Genomic DNA, 18679 nt, shown 5'->3' with positions numbered 1-18679 from the left:
AGAATGCTGAAGCATCTCCAGAAGGCTGCATATATTACAAATGCCAGACTTCTCACAAAACATCACCTGCCATTCTATAAACAAAATTATAGATTTGAAATCCTTTTCTTAATTTTATTAATGAGAACTGCTATGTACTTTTAATTAGTTGACAATGCAATGGATGTCTCTCATTAAGAGTATGTCTTAATAGAGGGGAAATGCCAATTAAATATCAGTTTATTTGCTGTCTTTTAGCTGAAGCTTACAGAACACCCACTAACAGGTACTTTGTTTGGTTGCCTCTTAAAACATGGTCTGTGATTCAGATATTTTTTTTTTCTTATTTTTTTTTTCTTATTTTTTTAGAGCATGATCTCTGCAGCTCTGATTTTCAAAGCAGCATCAAAATGCCAAAATGTCAAATCAGGAAAGCTGACAGCTTGCCTGCAATTTATGATCACATTTCTTGTCTAAGAGGGTATCCAGAGGATGATTATCCCCAGTGACTGTTGGGATATAATGAAAACAGGAACTCTGGATGTTCAACCAGAGATTTCTCAGGCAGTGTCACTCTTTTCCTTTGCAAAAGAGACTCTTTTTGTGAAGCAGAATTGCTCAGTGAGAATAAGACTAAGCTTAGTTCCACAAATTGAAAAATAATCATCATAATGAAGTCTCTGAGCCAGCCCCACTCCTTGGCACGTTCAATCACCTCTGGGATTACACAACCACACTTACTTCTGCAAGTGTGATAATTTTCTTTTTCCTTTCTTCCTTTCCATCAGTGAAGCCAAAATGAAATATAATTCCTTTTGCCACATGAAGCCAATTGGAGCAACTTGATCAATCATAAGTTTAGTGCAAATCCCACCTGTTACATGGAAGTTAAAAACCAGCCATTTGGCAATCAAACTGAAGTAAAGACAATGGGTTAAGCATATAAACATCCTGCAGTGATGCTCACTGAGTTATCAAAGGTTAAAAAAAGAAAACACAAAAACCCACCATGTAGCAGCTCATTTTCCTTAAGAATTGTAACCTACACACCTCAGCTACTTAGGTATGGTGTAATAAGCTGGCAGGAAGAGAACAATAGTCCATATCAGACAAAAAAAGGAGCAGAAAGTTCATATAGCTTGGTTTGGCACCCTAGGGCTCTGCAGCTGAGAAGTGAAACTGAAATCTCGTATTCCATATCCACAGAGATACAGCCCAAGACAGGATGATCAGCAGGGTGATCACAAAAGCCTTGTTCTCAACTCCTTTAGCACTGCATCTCTCACACAGTGAGCAGAATCACCACCAGATTCTCAGTCTAACCAGCTATCTTTTTTTTTTTTTCTTCTTTTTTTTTTTTTTTTTTTTTTTTTTTTAAAGAAAGCTTAAAGGTTAAGACTTTCATTAGGTCATTGAAAGGAGCAGGAACTTCTTGTAACAAGATAGCTTCTGCAGTCTAAGTTCTGAATAAAAAAGAACACTCCTGTGTTCTCTAAACAGAGCAAGACAGATCACCTAGACCCCTTGTACCACTCTCAAACACATATTTTTAAAGTAATAGTTTGAAGGTTTAGCAGATGACTGTACAGAGAAAGAACTGATGATATTTATAACTCACAGATCACACATCCCCCTTACCTGCCAGCTCTGGCACCATCCATTCCCATAAAATGTCCAGGCCCCACTTCCACAAATGGAAGAGGTTTTGAGTATCAGCTCAGAGAGAAATTTTGCAATGGAAATAATTACCACAGGGTTTAAGATGAGTTTTCCCCAAAGCATCACCACCAGATGTTGCAGCCTGCCCCACTGACACAGCTGGATTATGGAGCTTGCTTTCTAGGATTCACAAGGACTTCAGGTACATCTTTGCTCCTTAAGTAACCATGAGGGTCATTTAGTAGCTAAGTATATTTAGGAGCTAAGTGAAAAAAACCAAACCAAACCAAAACTCACCCAAAGCAATCCCCACCAAAACTCAAACTGTAAAAAAGTATCAAAGAAATCCCCAAAGCACTGTGGAGAGAGCTACTGCTGAGTTACTGCTGTTAGGTAGCTGGAGGTACAAAAAGGTTTTCCTCAGACAGCAGATGAGACCAAACTCAAAATGAAGAGCAGCCCCTGGAGCTGTTTTACACTGTTTGAGATAAGATCTTTCCTGCTGGAAAGTGAGTTTGCCACATTTCAGCACTAAAATGTTCTTTGGGGCAAGTTCTGCCCAAAATTTAAGTGCCTCCCAACCCTCCCTTCCACTGGGTATTTCACTGAATGAACAGTAGGTTCTAAAATGTGATTTATTTAAAAACATTTATTGTAGGCAAAATTAAACAGACATTTGAGATTACATACAAATACAGTTTCCAATTGGATCACATAACCTTTTGATTAAAAATGCACTGGTGTGTTGATTTAAGTATTTTTTTGTATGGATTGATCAGTAATGTAACATTTAACCATGCCATTTGCAATCAGCTATCATAAAAATCAGTAAAGAAAAAAGTTTCTTAAAATGTGCAAATATTATCTTCGTGTTACCATCGATAATAAATGACCACTAAATAGATGCTTATTATGTAAAGCTTTTTAAAGTACAATAAAAATACAAAATCTATTTGTTACAAAAGGCCATTGCCATGGCTGCTAAACATCCTCATTATACAAATTCCAAAATACTATATGACAAACAAAATTATAAAGACTTTTCTTTATGAAACATATACTATTCTATTTGTTAGTGATTTTATATATTTTATATATATATATATTTATATATAATACTCTATATGAATGTTGAACAAAGAAAGAGGAAGACTAATGTAGTGTAGGACATTAAGACACCCATTCATCAAGGTACCTGAGCATATGCCAACCTCAGCAAAGGAATAATCCCCTTCATTTCAGTGGACTTCAAAGGTATATGCAAAAGTACTTTGCTGAACAAGGCATAAAGATGTGATGAGGAACTTAAAAATGCATTTTTTTGGTGTAAACTGTAATAGCTAAGGACAAGAATGTAAGTATCACTAAAAACTCTCATGAAAAAAGAAAGAAAATGTATTTTAAAAATTCTGAAATGTTGGTCGTTTCCACAACTGTATATTTTGAGGGAAAAATATTTTTACAGTTTTTGGACTGAACTACTGTGGAGTTTGGGCATCAAAACACTAATGATAATACTTTAGATTTTATTGCTTATGTTAAAAATTAATGAGGAGTATGCATAGAAGGGTCAGCACTAAACTTATTAGCAGCTGAGAATTTGGGTGTGCAGTTAATTCTGTAACATGAACAGCCAGGGGGTATGAAGGATTTACTAACTTAGAGTTCTTGCAGCAAGCTTCAAAATTAAGACATCTCACCTTAAAGCAGACAGTGAAAAAATACTTAACAGAGCCTGACTGTAAACATTCAGGTGTTGAAAGGAACTTAGAGAACTGAGCTCAGTGAACTGGGCCTGGTGAAGAACAAAATTACATCATTTCCTAAGTAAATGCAAGCCCATAACCTACTTTTTAAGTTATGGTTATCATGTAATGCTTTCCAAATTATGTAATTTATAGTTCAGCTAAAAATATCAAAACAAAGGGTAGTTACTTTGCCCATTCTGCAATGTAGCAGTTCTTCTATGTTCATTAAGCATTAATTAGCAGACTAGTAATTTGTTAGTTTCTAAAACGTGAATTATGGACCTATAAATCTGTTTTTTATAAACTAATAATGTATATACAGCACAGAAACAATACACAGTGATGGGAATCAATTACATGGCATCCAGATTCACCTTTAAAGCACAGATTAATGGTCATTATTTTCTGCTTTTTCACTGCAATTTGAACTTTTTGCACTAGATATTAATCATTTTACTGCTTGAATTTAAAATAAAGGCTTAAAAAAGGAACTTCAAAATGCTGCCAAGTATAGTAGAATGCAAAAATCATGCTTGCAATCCTGCAAACAGAGAGGTACATGGGAGCTTTCTGAAGAACTTCTCCAGGATAATGGTGACAGCACAGAAAATTTGGGAGAGAAAGAAAGACAACAGCGTAATTTAATTCATATTTCATAATCAAATACAACTTTTTACATTTGTACAGGGAAAGGTGGAGCTAAATGGGGTTTTTACAGAAGCAAACCTCACAAGAGTTTACATGTTGAAAAAAGCAGGTTTTGGCACATGGAGAATATCTGTGAATATGTGTTCAGAATTAAAAAAAAAAACCCACTGTGTAGGAATTCCATGTTTAGTTTCTTTTCATCAGCACCTGCTATCAAGTGGATCGAGACAAAATACTGTGCCTTCAAGAGTTAATCCCATTTTGAACCCCTCCTGCAATGAAACAAGACACCATTAATATAAAGGAGTGTTTTTTTGAGAATTAAGCTCTCTTTCTAAAAGCACCTCAATTTAGTCTATCCTTAGGCAGATAAACCATAAGGCTACTTCAGAATAAATTCAGGGACATTCACATTACTTTGTCATCTGATTTTTAAGAAGTTGTAATGATTAACTTATAAAAGAATGTGTCACATATAACAAAACATATGCAGTATGTATATAAAATGAAGGAAATATTATAGAAAAAAAACCCTTGATTATCTGTATACAAAGGTTGTTAAAACAAACATGTTTGACTTGTTCCTGTTGTTCCTAAGTAAAATTCAACATTATTTACAAGCAGGAAAGATTAGGGCTATAGGAAGAAAGGGTTTATTATCTTTACACTTTAGGATTCTGATAAGTCAAGGATACTGTTACTAATAGCAGGTAGCTCCTACATTCAGTAATCCCTTGTCACAGAGGCAGTCCAACAATAATATAGTACCCAAACATGTCTCAGAGCTTCTCACCTTCACTAAAAGGCAAATAAAATAATTCCAACTCTATTGCAGATCAACAAACTGCACTTCAAAGGCTCAAAACTCAGTGAAAGAAAATCCAGTGGTCTTTAGAAAGCATACAGAAATTCTTAAAAATTTCAAGCCAAAACTCTGTTCACTCACATTGTTTTAACAGAAATAAAGAGATGGTCATAAGCTCAATGCTACCACCCCTATATTGAAAATAAATTCACTCTGCAAGTATCTGTGCTTTGGTTACAGAATGCACTTTGCTTGCACCAGTTCCAGTATAATGACAGCACTTGTGATAGAAGGCAAGTGCTCTTGGTTTCGTTCTCTTTTTGTTTTAAAATAATAATAATTGTGGCTTGATCTTCAAGAGAAAAGTAGCTTTTGAGTCAAGAAAACTTCAGTCTGTGACATGAAAGTATGTAAAACTCTAAGCAACTGGAAATATGGACTCTGAATAGAAATGCCAACATCAGCTCCAGTGGCAGCTGTCCCAGTGTTCAGTTCAGTGTTAACACTGAATGCTGATCATATGCTATGAAATCCACAAAATGTGCTTTCATGAAGCAAAGATCTTGTAAACAAAATTAATCTCTTTGTAAAGCAATCTGTACTGGGACTGGATATGAACTCAAGTCTTTTCTCATAACGCATAACAATACCTCAAAAGCATACCTTTTGTTTTTAAAAGACAAATCCCAAGCCAAACCAGCTTAATTTCAAGCAAATCCAAACCATAGGCCAGAATTTTAAAACCTTATGAATATTTAATCACCCCACTGGCTATTGCTATCAAATGAGTAATGCTGAGAAACAGAGTAAACTTCCTGGCAATGGTTACTAAGCAATCTGAGATGTTCCCAATAAAACCTGAATGTTTCTAGAGGCAGATTCATGCTATGAGATGATGAAGCACCAGCACTACTGGGATGTAAACTTCTTCCAACTGAGCATCCCAGTTTGCCAAACCTGGGTGACAGAGTTCTGCCAAAGCTCAGTGGTGCATTTGACATTTTTTTTCCCCCCCTCTCTGTATTTTTCAAAGAACATCAATGCAAATGGTATTTCAGGCAAAGCCTATATGAAGTTCCAAGTCAAACACATCCTGTTATAACCAGACATTGTTCATTTACCCAAAGGCTATTATGAATTGATGTAGCTGCAGTCAAAGGAGAACTGCTCACACAGAAGGGCAATTCAGAGGATTAGCCCTACACAGCCCAGCCTGTTGAAACTGTAAACCCCACAGACAGAGTGTGTCTGAAATGCCTGAAATCTTTCCAGGTATTTAAAGGCTGTTTCCATTTTTGTGGTTGTAAAAAGGATAGTTTGTGGTTCTGCCTGAAGATGCTTGACACAGCTGCATTGGTAGAACAGTTGCTGGTTTAGCAAGAACAAGCAGCTTCACCCTGAGCAATCTGGAGAGACCTTTCACCAAACATGCATCTCATTCATGTCCTTCATGCTGTTAGCTTTCTTTCATACATTTAAGCAGTTTTATATATAAAGTATATTTAAGTGTCTTATCTAGCTGCACTTCCAATGCCCTTTTTCTGGCTAGCCACGAGCAAAAGAGATGATGCAATTTGGAACCACACATCTCACTGCTCCTGTGTTATCATGTGTTTTTTTTAATTTTTTTTTTTTACTGCACACAAAATGACACTTTGTCACTTGTGTTTTCTAAGACTTTGAGCTATTATTACTTTTTTGAAGAACAGTGGTCTCCTTGACCTTCTTCCTGCAACCTCACTCCAAACTACTTTCCTCACCTTTAGTCCTCCCCATTTAATCTGTGATATTCTGCATGGAAAACAGCCAGAGTTTTCAATGTGATCACTGTCTATCAAGAGATTGCTGCACTATATGTACCATTACTATTTAAAAAAGCCTTAGACAAGAAATGTATAGGAGTATAAACCAAAGAAAGCTCTACTGTTTCAATCAATATTCCCATTAAATTAAATGCAGCCCTCAAAAGTGAAAAAAAAAAAATCAGAAGATCTGAAATCAGAAGACTCTGCCCAGCAGACTCTTTGGCAAAATGACTGCAATCAAATTTGCAATAACCAGGAAGGACCTGCAGGTCTCCCATAGCCTTCTCCATTACTAATCCCTCAAGCTTTGCAAAATAACCCCAAATTCTTACGTAAGTTTTGGAATCTCCAAACCTATACTTTGGCAAATATATGATATGATTAAAAAAAATTAAAAAATCTAATAAGCTGTCGTGGAGCAAGCTGTGTGAAGACAAGGTTTTAAGAAAAGATTCTCCTTTACATACAGACAAAGTTGAACTATGATTAATGCAGACAACAAAGTACCCTGTGCTGCAGTTCTCACAGCAATGCAGGATGATTTCAGCTTTATGTCTGCTTTCAGGAATACAATTTATACATACACTGAACTGCATGCATCTCTCAAGTCTTATGGCTCCTACTTGAAGCTGCAGGATAATTTTTATAGCATCCATTCCAAAGCATATGCCCACTTCTGGCTTTTCACTCTAAACCCCATCATTCACAGCTGTAATAATAATGAAGTCAGCTGGAATGACTGAGTGGATCGTAAATTATTATCTGTTTTTATCTTTTTTCTAATAAGTCCAATTAGTGCGTTAGAATATTTTTTCTTTGAAAATCAAATATATAGTCAGCACTTGGTACACACTGCATAATGTATATATAAAATATGTACCATTAATTTCAACACGAAGTGTTGAAAATATTTTGCCTTGTGTAATGCAGATATTTCAGCTTTTAATAATTTGCTGTTAGCATAACACACTGTTCATTAAAAAAAACGTTTGTGTCATGCCTTTCTGCACTTCAAAGGTTCAGGTCAGAAAACTTCTCAAATATGCTGATTTTCAGGGACTGCAGAAGGCCATCTTCTGATGCTGGAGTGGGAACTGGAAGGGATGTAATGTGTGGGTTTTTCCTGTGTTCACATCCCCATGATGAAAGTGTCAGCTTCCTTACTTCCAAGATGATTTAACTCAAGAACTGAACACTTTTGTTACTCAGAAAAATAATAACTAACATATGTGTTTACAGCAGTAAGACATGAGCTGCTCCAGTATAAAACCAAGAACTTCCATTTTATCAGAAGATAAAGTTGCCAAAGACAACCTTAACTTACTTATCCCTGCCCTGTAACTTCACTTAACTTCATGAGCTTAAAGTCAGCAAAAACCCAATGAACCAGTGATAAATTTACACATCTCTGAGGAGATAACTGAGAGGGTTGAGAATAACTTATTTCAGATGGAAAGTTGTCAATCCTACTGACTGCTCTAGGCCATGAACAGAGAATGGCTTGCAGCTCCTGGAAGCTTTATGATATTAACTACCTTGAGATTTTAACAAATTACAGCAGCTGTTGTTGGTATGATTCATGATCCAACCAAACTTCTCCTCACTGCAAGATTTCTGGGAATACAGACATATTAATTTTATTAATGTCTGGATACATTCAAAATAGAGAGGATGAAAATAAGTTTAGGCATAAGGGTGGGGGAAAACAGGAGGTTGGAAAGTCATCAGAAACCTGAGCTGTTCAAGTCATATCTCAGCACATGTCAGAGTTTTGAGCTCTCCAAAAAGATCAGAGATTGGACTGAAAAATGGAATAGAAAGAGCTTCAGTGTGAAATTTGGAGCCTCACTAAAGTTTAGCAATATAAGAATGACCTTATATTATGAAGTGGTAGATGTGTTTGTAAATCACTTAACTTTGTATATTTAATGGAATTTATATTTACTGAACCCCAGGCTGTACTATCAGAATGTGAAGATAACAGATTCCTTCACTTGGAATTCCAGAGAAGGAGGCTACATTTTTCTTTCCTGTTTCTTAATATTAGATTTCCTAGAGCACATTTTCTTTGCCTATTTACCTTTTGTAGGTTCATTTCACATTTCTCTGTATGTGTCTAACAACTGCTGACTTCTAGCACAGCTGCATTTTGCATAAAGCAAGGTTTTAAATAATTACTTCCAATTAAAAGCATTCCCAAATATGACTGTACTAACACAGAAATCAATGGGTCAAAGGCTTTGCTCACACCATTTCACTAATGACAATGCAATTATGAAAACTGGAGCTTTCACTACTACCCATGGAAAACAAACAGCAACCAAAATGAAGGCTTAGTGCCAGCAGCTGATAAAACTGACTAAAGAAAACTAAAATAAGTTAAAATACCTCAAAAATTTTAGGCCCATAAAATTAAAATGGCTCTGACCTAGAGCTGTATATACAAAATATAAATCTTAAAAGTTTTTTTTCTATGTGTATACATGCATAAGCATAAAAATGAAACAACCAGACATGAACACATGCACATTTCAGTTACAAATACTTTCAATACCATGATTAAAAGAGGATATACCAACCATCGCTGACGCTAGGCACCCAGGAAAGCACAAAAAGATAAAAGAGATATTAGGGAAACTATGTTTCAATCTGTATTTTGCAACAACCGCCTCAAAAAGTAACTGCATAGAGCTTTTGCTTTGTTCAAACTCAATTTTTTTTCCCCATAACCTGAGAATTTCACACTTGTTCTCAGTTGGATTATAACATGAATAAGTTTTGTGCCTACATAAAGACCTACAAATTAATTTTCAATTCAAGTGTCAGGGTACAGTAGACACTCTGCTTGTGAGTCTGGTTTATAATGCAGATTAAAAAGTTGGAAAAAATAACATATATATGTGCAGGGGGGATACCCAATTGATACAGTATTATTTGTGATTGGACAAAGAAAAGATCTAAGGTTTTGGGGGGGTTGTTATTGACTGATTGTCTTTTTTTTTTTTTTTAAGTCAAACACAATGACAGGATAATAGGAGTTTTTCATTTTATGAATTCAAATATCTTTGAAAAAGATTTCTACTGTTCCATTCACTGGTGTTTTGTGAGCTGATAACACTTTGCAGTATTTTGTATACTAAGAATACAAAATCCTGCCAAAACATGAACTGTGATAAGAACTCTTGGTTTGTGACATTTAGCTACTGTCACAGGATTCTTCCTAGTATCCACAGCCACTACAGTGTATTTTTCCTGAAACAGGAAACATTGATATGTATCAATGTGAGGTGCTAAAAGCTTTGGGGGGTTAGTTCTTAAAGGGAATAACACTATGGCACTCACAAAAAATAAGTTTTTTTACTGAAATTGCAAATAAGCCAGTTTTGGCTTTTAGCTGCTATCTAAAACTATGTGGGCCAGAGTACAGGTGAGCAAGAATCTAAATTTCTGAGTGGAGTTTTGCCAGTGGCACCATCCTAAACCTGGGAAATAGAATTTCACAATGAATAGGAAACCAATCTGTTGGACTTTGTAGGCTTCTGAGATAAAAGAGGGCTGGAAGCCCTGGGAACACTTTCTGATGAGGAGCCAGGATCCTAGAAATTCAAGTTCTCAGTATTTTCAGCCTTCTGTTTTGCTGGCAAGCTGCTGGAAAGGCCAGATAAGCAAGCTGGCAAGGAACTAGCACTTTGGAAAATCTGACTGAAGGGAGGGATTAATTCCAAAATTCAAAGGTTTTCTCCTAGAACTGCCTCAAAACTAGGTCAATAACTGAGCAGATACTGTTGAGTGCTTCAGAATCAAAAAACATGATCCAATAAAAACACACCAGATCAGAATTTTTGAGTCAATTCTTGACAGTTTAATTGTCCCAGAGTGACATAGTAAAATGCAGCTATTTCTAAGGGCATAAAAAAATTGCCCTGGCCCCTTAAACACATATTTCATCTATGGCAATGATGTGGAAAACCAGAGTAATACTACTGGGGAAAGGTTAGGGTATAGTGAAGTGGTGGAGATTGCTGGAACTGAGGAGTAGTAACAGCATCAGTGGATCTGTAGGTCTTTGGCTCACTTGGTCCCTTCCCAGGCAAGGGCAGCAGTATCCACTTTTATTACAGTGCTGTTAAACCCTATATCAGTGCAGGTGTCTGTATTAACACCATGGGCTAACATTTTAAGGACCTTCAGGCAGACAAATTCAAACTCTAACTCAAAGACCATGACAAAAAAGAAATAGCCAGAAATCCGTGGGGTTTTTTCTATGCCAGTTTTTTCTATGTGCAGTCTGGGCTACATTTTCAGAAACGTATCACAGAATCACTGGTACTGTAAGTGTTTACTTCAAGAATATTCATGCAGCCATAGAAAACATAACCCAATAGTTACCTGCATCTCATCTAGTTTGGACTGAATGTCTGGAGGGAAATCTCCTGCTCCGCAGCTAAAAGGGTCAAAAGGTTCTGCTCCAAAAAGGTCTCTCTCTGGAACAACAGAAAAGTGAGTCACTGAGAGAAAAAGTACAGGCTACAACAACAGCTCTTTGAAAAACTCAGCTTATATGTCCTCACAAGCTGAATAACAGCACCTCCAGATAGGCAACAGCTTCAGCACAACTTCTAACATCCACATGTGAAATCTGTTATCTTGGTTAGGTTTCCAAAAGATTTTTTCCAAGAACAGCATCAACTTCTGCTTAAGACTCTATCTGGCTTCCATGAATTCTTGTGCCTTCTATAGGAATCCTAGGGATCTGATGAGAAGAAGTAGTTCCAGTTTGAACAGGGCATCTCCTGCTGAAGGACACTCTGAAACTGGTGTTATAGGTATTTCATAAATGAGACAGGACAGAACATCACATTTCAGATTACCATTAAGTCAGAAAAATATTTTAGCAAGCAACCTAGCCTTCATGTCCACTGTCTGCCACATCTCACCAACTGCTTAAATACACCTTTTGCAACTAAAACTAATTATCAGGGGTTTAAGATCTTCGATGTGATCACACCAAGAAAGAATCAAAAAAGCACAGGCCCATGAAAGGTCCCTTACCCAAAATTTCCACTAAATCTGGATCCATAAATAGCATTACTGTAAAGTACTCTCTCTCAGTACCATACAGCTTCTCAGTTTTCTTAACTAGTGGTCAGGGCTTTTTTGTGTTTCCTTCTTGTCTGGACAAGAGGAAAGACCTCCAATAAGTTTTGTCCTTAGTAGAACAAAAGTTCTTCACATCTTACAGACTAAATATTTTGAGGTGTTTTTTATTTTCTTTTTTTCTTCTCAGTAATGGGATTTTTTTTCTCTGTAAATATAAAAGTGCCATCTATACAGACTTTTTCTATTGCTCTATTGAGTTGAAAATAATTTTGCTGTCCCAACCTTTCCAAAATGATTGCAAAATTTACAGAACAAAGTTGATACAGTCTTGGTCACTGGTGGAGAAAATATTAAAACCGTATCCATCATTTAGGTGCTACCAAGCTGCACAACAAGAGTTTTAAAGAATTAGCAGCTACCAGGATTTATTCCCAAAATAAAGTAGAGACAAGCAGGAACTTGATAAATTACAGAATACAAAAACTGTGACTAAAAAGCTACAAACTGTCACATGGGACCAGGAGATGGCGCAGATCAGAGAGCCTTATTCCAAAAGCTCACTTAAGCCAAAAAACCCCACCACAATCTAGTCTTTTCTGCGTGCAAAAGAGACTTTAACTGGGATAATTGAATGTAAAAATGATGATCTACCTCATCCCTTGCCTCTTTCACAGCCAAAATGAGTCTGCTCCAGTACAATTCATGTCCTTACATGCTCTGATGCTCCTAATAAGTAACCTTCAGATGTGCAACAGCTTTGACTTTCAAGCTAAACCTCCACTGAGCAGAAAGTGATTATACTTTATGCTTCTGACAAATCTATTTGTTCTTTATGTAGATACATTTTTTCTTTTTTTTTTTTTTTCTCCCCCTTCCCCTTTCCTCTCTAGTTTGTTCCTATCCTTAAAAGGAGCTGACAATTTTCTGTGTGGTCAGACAGCTAAAAGCAGCCAGTTTCAAAACCAAGCCTTAGAAAACATTCAAGGAATGTATTTCTGCATTTAGTAAAAAAAAGGAAAGACTACAACTCCTACATTTCTTAGTACTAAAATATGACTTATTAGTATCTTTAAAAGCAAGTATTTTGTGCACTATTAAAGATACTGTCCCATCTATGCCTTCTTATTTGTCTTTTATTAGTGACAACACTTTGGAGCTCATGAACAGGAGAATGGCAAAAGCTTTTCCTCCTCTAATGTCACCTGTTTTCAGGTAAAGGATTATTTCATTTATATTTGTTATTCAAGGCAGACCTTAAAACTAACCTGAGTGCATCCTATTCTAAGTGAGGAAGCCTAATAAACCCTTTACAGAATCAGATTCAAAACAGAGAAGTATTTCCTAGCTGAGTTTTTATGAAATATTATTTTGGGAACCATGTCTATTATAACATGCTCAGCTTTTCAGCAGAGTGGCTGAAAGAGTCCATAGCAGAACTGCTTTTCTGCATTTAAAGTCTGTGTGCTGTTTGAGAGATTGTACTGCTAAAAGTCAAGGAGAGAGCAAGTTCCATGAAGTATTTGCAGTAGCATCATCACCATCTCTCTTTTGACCAGAAGGTGAAGAACGTGTGGAAACAGAACAAATCCTAAAATGTAGTTACAAGAGAGCTGCACTATTGCATGGGAAGAACTCCAGAAGCTTATCTGGTAGTGTCCACCCCACTGCTCACAGGGGGAGCTCCTTTTTAGCAGAGATGGGATAGATCAGTCAATTTTTAATTTCAGGCCAGAGTATTTGCATGAAGATTAACTACAACAAGAATACCTTGCCTGGAACACTCCTCAAACTAATTGCAGCACAGACAGGCATTTCTTTCTCCAATACACAGCAACAATCAAGCCTTTGAATACAATCCTTTCAAACAGCACAGGTACTTCCTTTCCTTTTCCTTTTCCATTAATTTTTGGATGGAAATAAATCCACAGCTTGGGCATTCAGCCAACAAATTCAAGACCATGAAATCCTGACATTTTATGTCTGCAATTCAACCCACAGAGGACATAAACAGGTAACAGATTCTTGTTTCTGTGACCTGTCTGACATCCTGGACAAGAAGCACATAATACAGGAGAATAGCAACCTGTACTCTCTAATAAACTCAGAACCAAACCACAAATATTTGTCTTTTCTGCTGTATTTTGCATCCCAATCTTCTTTACTCTAGCTATCACCCAGGCACAGAGTTATGATGATGTATACTTTCCCCAGATGTCCTGGAACAGCTGTGATGACAAATAAAAATTAATCACACTGGAGACAAGCACCCAAGAAAATATTTGGAATAATGTGAGGTGGTGAAGTCCAGGAAGCCTTTCCTTTAGTTGCAGGCTACTCCATTTACTTTTCGTTTGGAATTATTACAATAAAATTACAATAAAAATGGCTCCATCATTATTCTCACAATAGACTTCTAAATATCTCTGGAAATATAACATCTGAAAGCAGATGTCTACATCAGCCAGTTGTGACCTTGAATTACTGAAGACTCATTTGAGTGAAATAAATCTTGAACAATTCAACAGAGAACTTTCCAGTATTTTTCCCAAATGTTATGATAATGCTGTGCCACCAAGAAATACATAAATTAATTCCTCCTTTAACTAATTAAAAATAATAAATTAATTCCATCCTTTCTGATAATTTACAAGAACATTTGCAATCCCTTACTCCAGAAGGGATGGCCTCTGACACTGCATTTTGGGTTGCACTAACTATGCATTGGAGAATTGTTCACTTCAGCAGTTACTGTACTGCAGTGTTCATGTTTACTCTGCAAGCTGGTTACTGGAAATTTTGTATTAAAAGAAATATTTCTCAGCACCATTTTGAGCAAAAATACAATTTTGGAAAGAGCTCTTGTGTTTGAAAGAATAATTTTTTGCAATTATTACATAAAGAGACATCACATATCCATCCAATCTGCAACTTTCTGTCCAAAAATCATGCAATTTTTTTTTTTGAAATAGGTAAACCCAATGTATTTGCTACCACTGATATATCCAGTAGTGAAGAGACTTTCTGAGAAGCCATATTGGTATAATGCTGAATAAGAACACAAAAATTTCAGGAAACATCTCCCTTTTTTAAAGCTTCTATGCTTTGAAATCACCACCTTTCTGAGAGAAGAGCCATGTTGCACTCTTCCATTATTAGAATGCCAGGTTTCTTGGACTATATACTAGTAGTAGTGGGCTAGCCAAAGCAAAAGATACCAATTAACAAACCCTGATTTTTGCTGGGGAAACTGCCAAAAGAAGAGCTGGCAAGCAAAATTCTAACTCTTAGGCATTTCTTTTTATGAGAAGCTGAAGTATCTGATGCCAGTTATCTGCTATGAAGGTCTTGGTCTTGGAGCAATACAAAGTGCTTGGTGTTGTTACTGGTTTCCTGTTTTTCCTCTGCAGCTTTGGGTGATTTGTTAACTTAGCCAGTGGATGAGAAAGATGAAATCTGCCTTTGAAAAGTTCATTTTTTTTTTTGAGCAGACCACGTGTACCATCCCCAGGTAAGAGGCAGATGAACTTCATTTTGGTGACTGGAGCAACTGAATTGACACCTGCAAATAAATTGTGCATCCTTATCTTGTACTTTGTTTACTACTGAATGTGATAAAGGTAAAAGTTATAAAAATGATAAAATCCAAGAAAATCACCCTACTATTTCATCAAAAGTGATGAAAAAAAAACTGCTTAACTGCAGAGACAATGTAGAGGTAAGAGCATGAGAAGCTGCTCAGGAAATGGGAGACTCCTCTTGGTTGCCACTTATCTAACTTGCACTGGAGAAAGAAATGCCAGTTTGCTTATACTGGTAGCAATAAGACCATATAAAACAACATATTCTTGTACATTATTAAAGAAATGTAACATTATACAGCTTCAATGAGACTTATGGGAGCTGAACTTTCTCATCTAAGAAAATAAGTCCTTCTTTGATAGTAAAATACTCTTCTTTCAAGCTGCACTTTTGAAATATGACAAGGGTTGTTAATAGCTGATGATTGCAACATTTTTCAGTATCTAAAGTACTAATGATATAGACTGAAAAAGCAGGGATCAAAAGCACAAAGACTGAGATGCACTTGAGCAATTTTTCTCTGAAGCCCAGCACACTTTCATTAACATTCACTTACTGCCCCATCTCTGTACTACATCATCTTAATTTAATGGAAATCAAGTGCAGAAGAAAAAAAAAAACTAGTTTAAATAACATGTATCACTAAAAAAGCATCTTATTTAGAGTATTTTCTATATTACACAGCTTTAATTCTCAAGACCACTCCCACATGATTTCTAGCCACAGTTTCAATGGAGGTAGGGCAGTAGCTTAGAAAAAAAACCCAACTTGTCCTGTAAATTCAAGTTGAGTTATTATTATTTTTGAAGCTGGGTATGCACATTGAGAGTTATTTTATGGCATTGTCTGTATTTTCAGTGCAACAAATTTCAAATCACAAAAGGAGTTCTCAGAGGAGGCGTCTTGGAATTATTTTTTCATTTTTCTTTACTCAGTGATACAAATTCTCTAAACAGAACAATTCTATTTGAATATTCTAATGTTCTTTTATGGGATTTATGAACAGTTAATAATAAATATTCTGAAGAGAATTGTTTTAAATTCTGTTAATATGCAGTTTGATAAACCCACAGAAGTTCTTCTAAACTAATTAAAAATCTCTTAAAAAAACCCAAACAGATTCTTTTTAATTAAAACCTCCACATCTACTTTTTCTTTAGGGCATGGCAGTTATTCTGACCAATGGAAGTGAAAGGTGTGGAGGATATGGCATTGAGGAAGATACTGACTTGTTTTACAACGTATTTTAAAACTGGGGACAGATCTCATTCATAACTGAAAATTCTACATATTAGCAGCATTTCCCCAAACTCCTTATCTCTACTAAAATAGGCATCATAAATAGAAGATACTAAGCACAGACTAATATTTCTACAACCTGTAACATTGCTTGGGGATGCTCTACTCTCCTTTATCCCAAGAGATTTCCAAAGTCTTTACAAGTACTTCATGAACTCACTAAAGATTTCCACTGAAGCCAAGAACCTTACCTTACCTTCTTTGGAGAATAAAACTGTCATTGTTAATAATTTTGTGAACATCTTTTAGGAGTGGTCCACATATCTGGAGGGGTTCATCAATTGTAACTAAACAACAAAGCTGGAGTTTCTATGAAAAGTAGCATTAAAAATACTATTAAACATTAATGTAGTATTAAAAATAGTATTCCAAGAAAACCTACACCTTGAGGGATTTCTTCAGCTCTCCCTTTTGCATTGTCTTCACCATACTTACTCCACCTGCTGTCTTCCCCAGAAATGGTGCTTTAGATACTACAACTGCAGCTTGACAAAGAAAGAACTAACAAGGAGTAAAAATAGTTCTTCAAGTATGTACAAAAGAGATACTGTAAAAGAAAAGCTGAGTTAAAATCCCCAACCAAAATCCTTTCAGCTGTTTATATAATAGCTGTAGCTAGGAAATAAATTTGTTTATAATGTAAGTTGGTAGCAACATCAATGACTTTGGGAAGATGGGATAAAAATGAAATGGCATTACTGAACGTGATATATAAAAACTGCATTTGGCTTTCCATGCAAAATGTACTCAAATATTTAAAGATGCTTTACTAAAAAAAAACCCAAAAACTTAATAATGTAAGCAAAAAATTAGGTCAGTTGTTACAAAACTTACTGATCTCTGTAGATCTACTGGGTACTGGAGGAGGCTGTGTACCATTGCGAGTAGGTGTTGATGACTGAGGGGATATGGGAGAAAAGGGAACCATATCAAAGATGTCAGTGGAGGGTGATTTAGGTGTCACACTGCCTGCCTACAATAAGGACAATAAATATTAGGGCAATATTTCACATGAAAAAGATCACAATACTGAATTCTTCAGCATGCAGAGAAAAGCCACATTTTCAAACCCATTAAAAAATAACCATCAGCATGCAAAAAACATCTCCTGACAACCAAGCAAATGGCATTTGCAGTTCAGAGTCTGAGACATGCTAAAACTCTCCAACATATAAGCAGCATTATAATTTTTCCATTTATAGGCAACCTGATATAGCCAGAAATGTATCTCAGTTAAACCTGAAAAAGCTGGTGACAAGCAGTTCCATATTGCAGACAGATGAATACAGATACATTCACAAGGCCCATTTAAGTTAATACTGCAACAACAAAACACTATGCTTCAGAGCACACAGAACCAGTAGTTTCAACTGGAAAGATACTATCCCAGTATTTCTCATTCACTAATTCTTCCTGACGTGATCACTTATCTGGCAAGCAAAAAGCCTGGCCTGGTTTTTTACCTATTACTGGCCTTACTACTTTTTGGTAAGTAATAACCTATACATGCAATACACTGAATTTTAATATCCAAAATAAAATTCTCGTCCTTGAACGTGGAACAGAAGAGATTTTGTTAGTAAGGGCCAGGAATTTGGAAGGGTTCAAAAAAATGATAAGTAAAGTAACCCCAAACCCGACAATTAGTATCATTCTATAGCCATATTTATTTCTTAGTAATTAATTCCTCTTGCCATCAGTCCATCACTTCAGGACACAAGTGAGGCATAGTGAAGTCAGAGTAAACTGAACACTAAAGACAAATAATGAAGTAGATTAAAACTTAGATTGATGAGTGGAAGCCAAAAACTATATGCAAAACCAGTTTGCATGACAATGTTATTAGACAGCAGAGCCTCCCTACACCCTGTCCTTACAAAGACCACCCCCAGCCAGGCACAGGGAAACCCTGCTACTTTTAAATAAGATTCAATTTGACCAAAATATTCTCATGGGCATAGTACAAGATAAATTAGTCACATGGATTCTTTCATTCAGAAGAAATGAATACGACAGCCTGGCAAAGAAAGCCTTCAGCACTGCTGGTCCATCAGAGT

The 18679-nt window shown here is 36.1% G+C and overlaps 1 protein-coding gene across 8 annotated transcripts in view; it reads right to left on the bottom strand.

Moving 5' to 3' along the window:
* Positions 1-2267: 2267 nt before the first annotated feature.
* GULP1 (GULP PTB domain containing engulfment adaptor 1) overlaps positions 2268-18679 on the bottom strand; it is a 146126-nt gene continuing 129714 nt past the window's right edge. For 5 of the 8 annotated variants that reach the window (XM_071747786.1, XM_071747784.1, XM_071747782.1 and 2 more), the window contains 3 exons: positions 17457-17595; positions 11034-11128; positions 2268-4306 (listed from right to left, as the gene is read on the bottom strand). In XM_071747786.1, the coding sequence (XP_071603887.1) occupies positions 4235-4306; positions 11034-11128; positions 17457-17595 (306 nt within the window). In that variant the 3' untranslated portion in view covers positions 2268-4234. Of the gene's footprint in view, positions 4307-9223; positions 9235-11033; positions 11129-17456; positions 17596-18679 lie in introns of all 8 variants that reach the window. The other 3 variants (XM_071747785.1, XM_071747783.1, XM_071747789.1) reach the window with 1 other exon arrangement.

Source organism: Heliangelus exortis, chromosome 6 (assembly GCF_036169615.1).
Source record: "Heliangelus exortis chromosome 6, bHelExo1.hap1, whole genome shotgun sequence".
Lineage (NCBI taxonomy): Eukaryota > Metazoa > Chordata > Aves > Apodiformes > Trochilidae > Heliangelus > Heliangelus exortis.
Note: the sequence above shows the minus strand (reverse complement) of the source record. Positions and strands in the feature narration are given on the sequence as shown.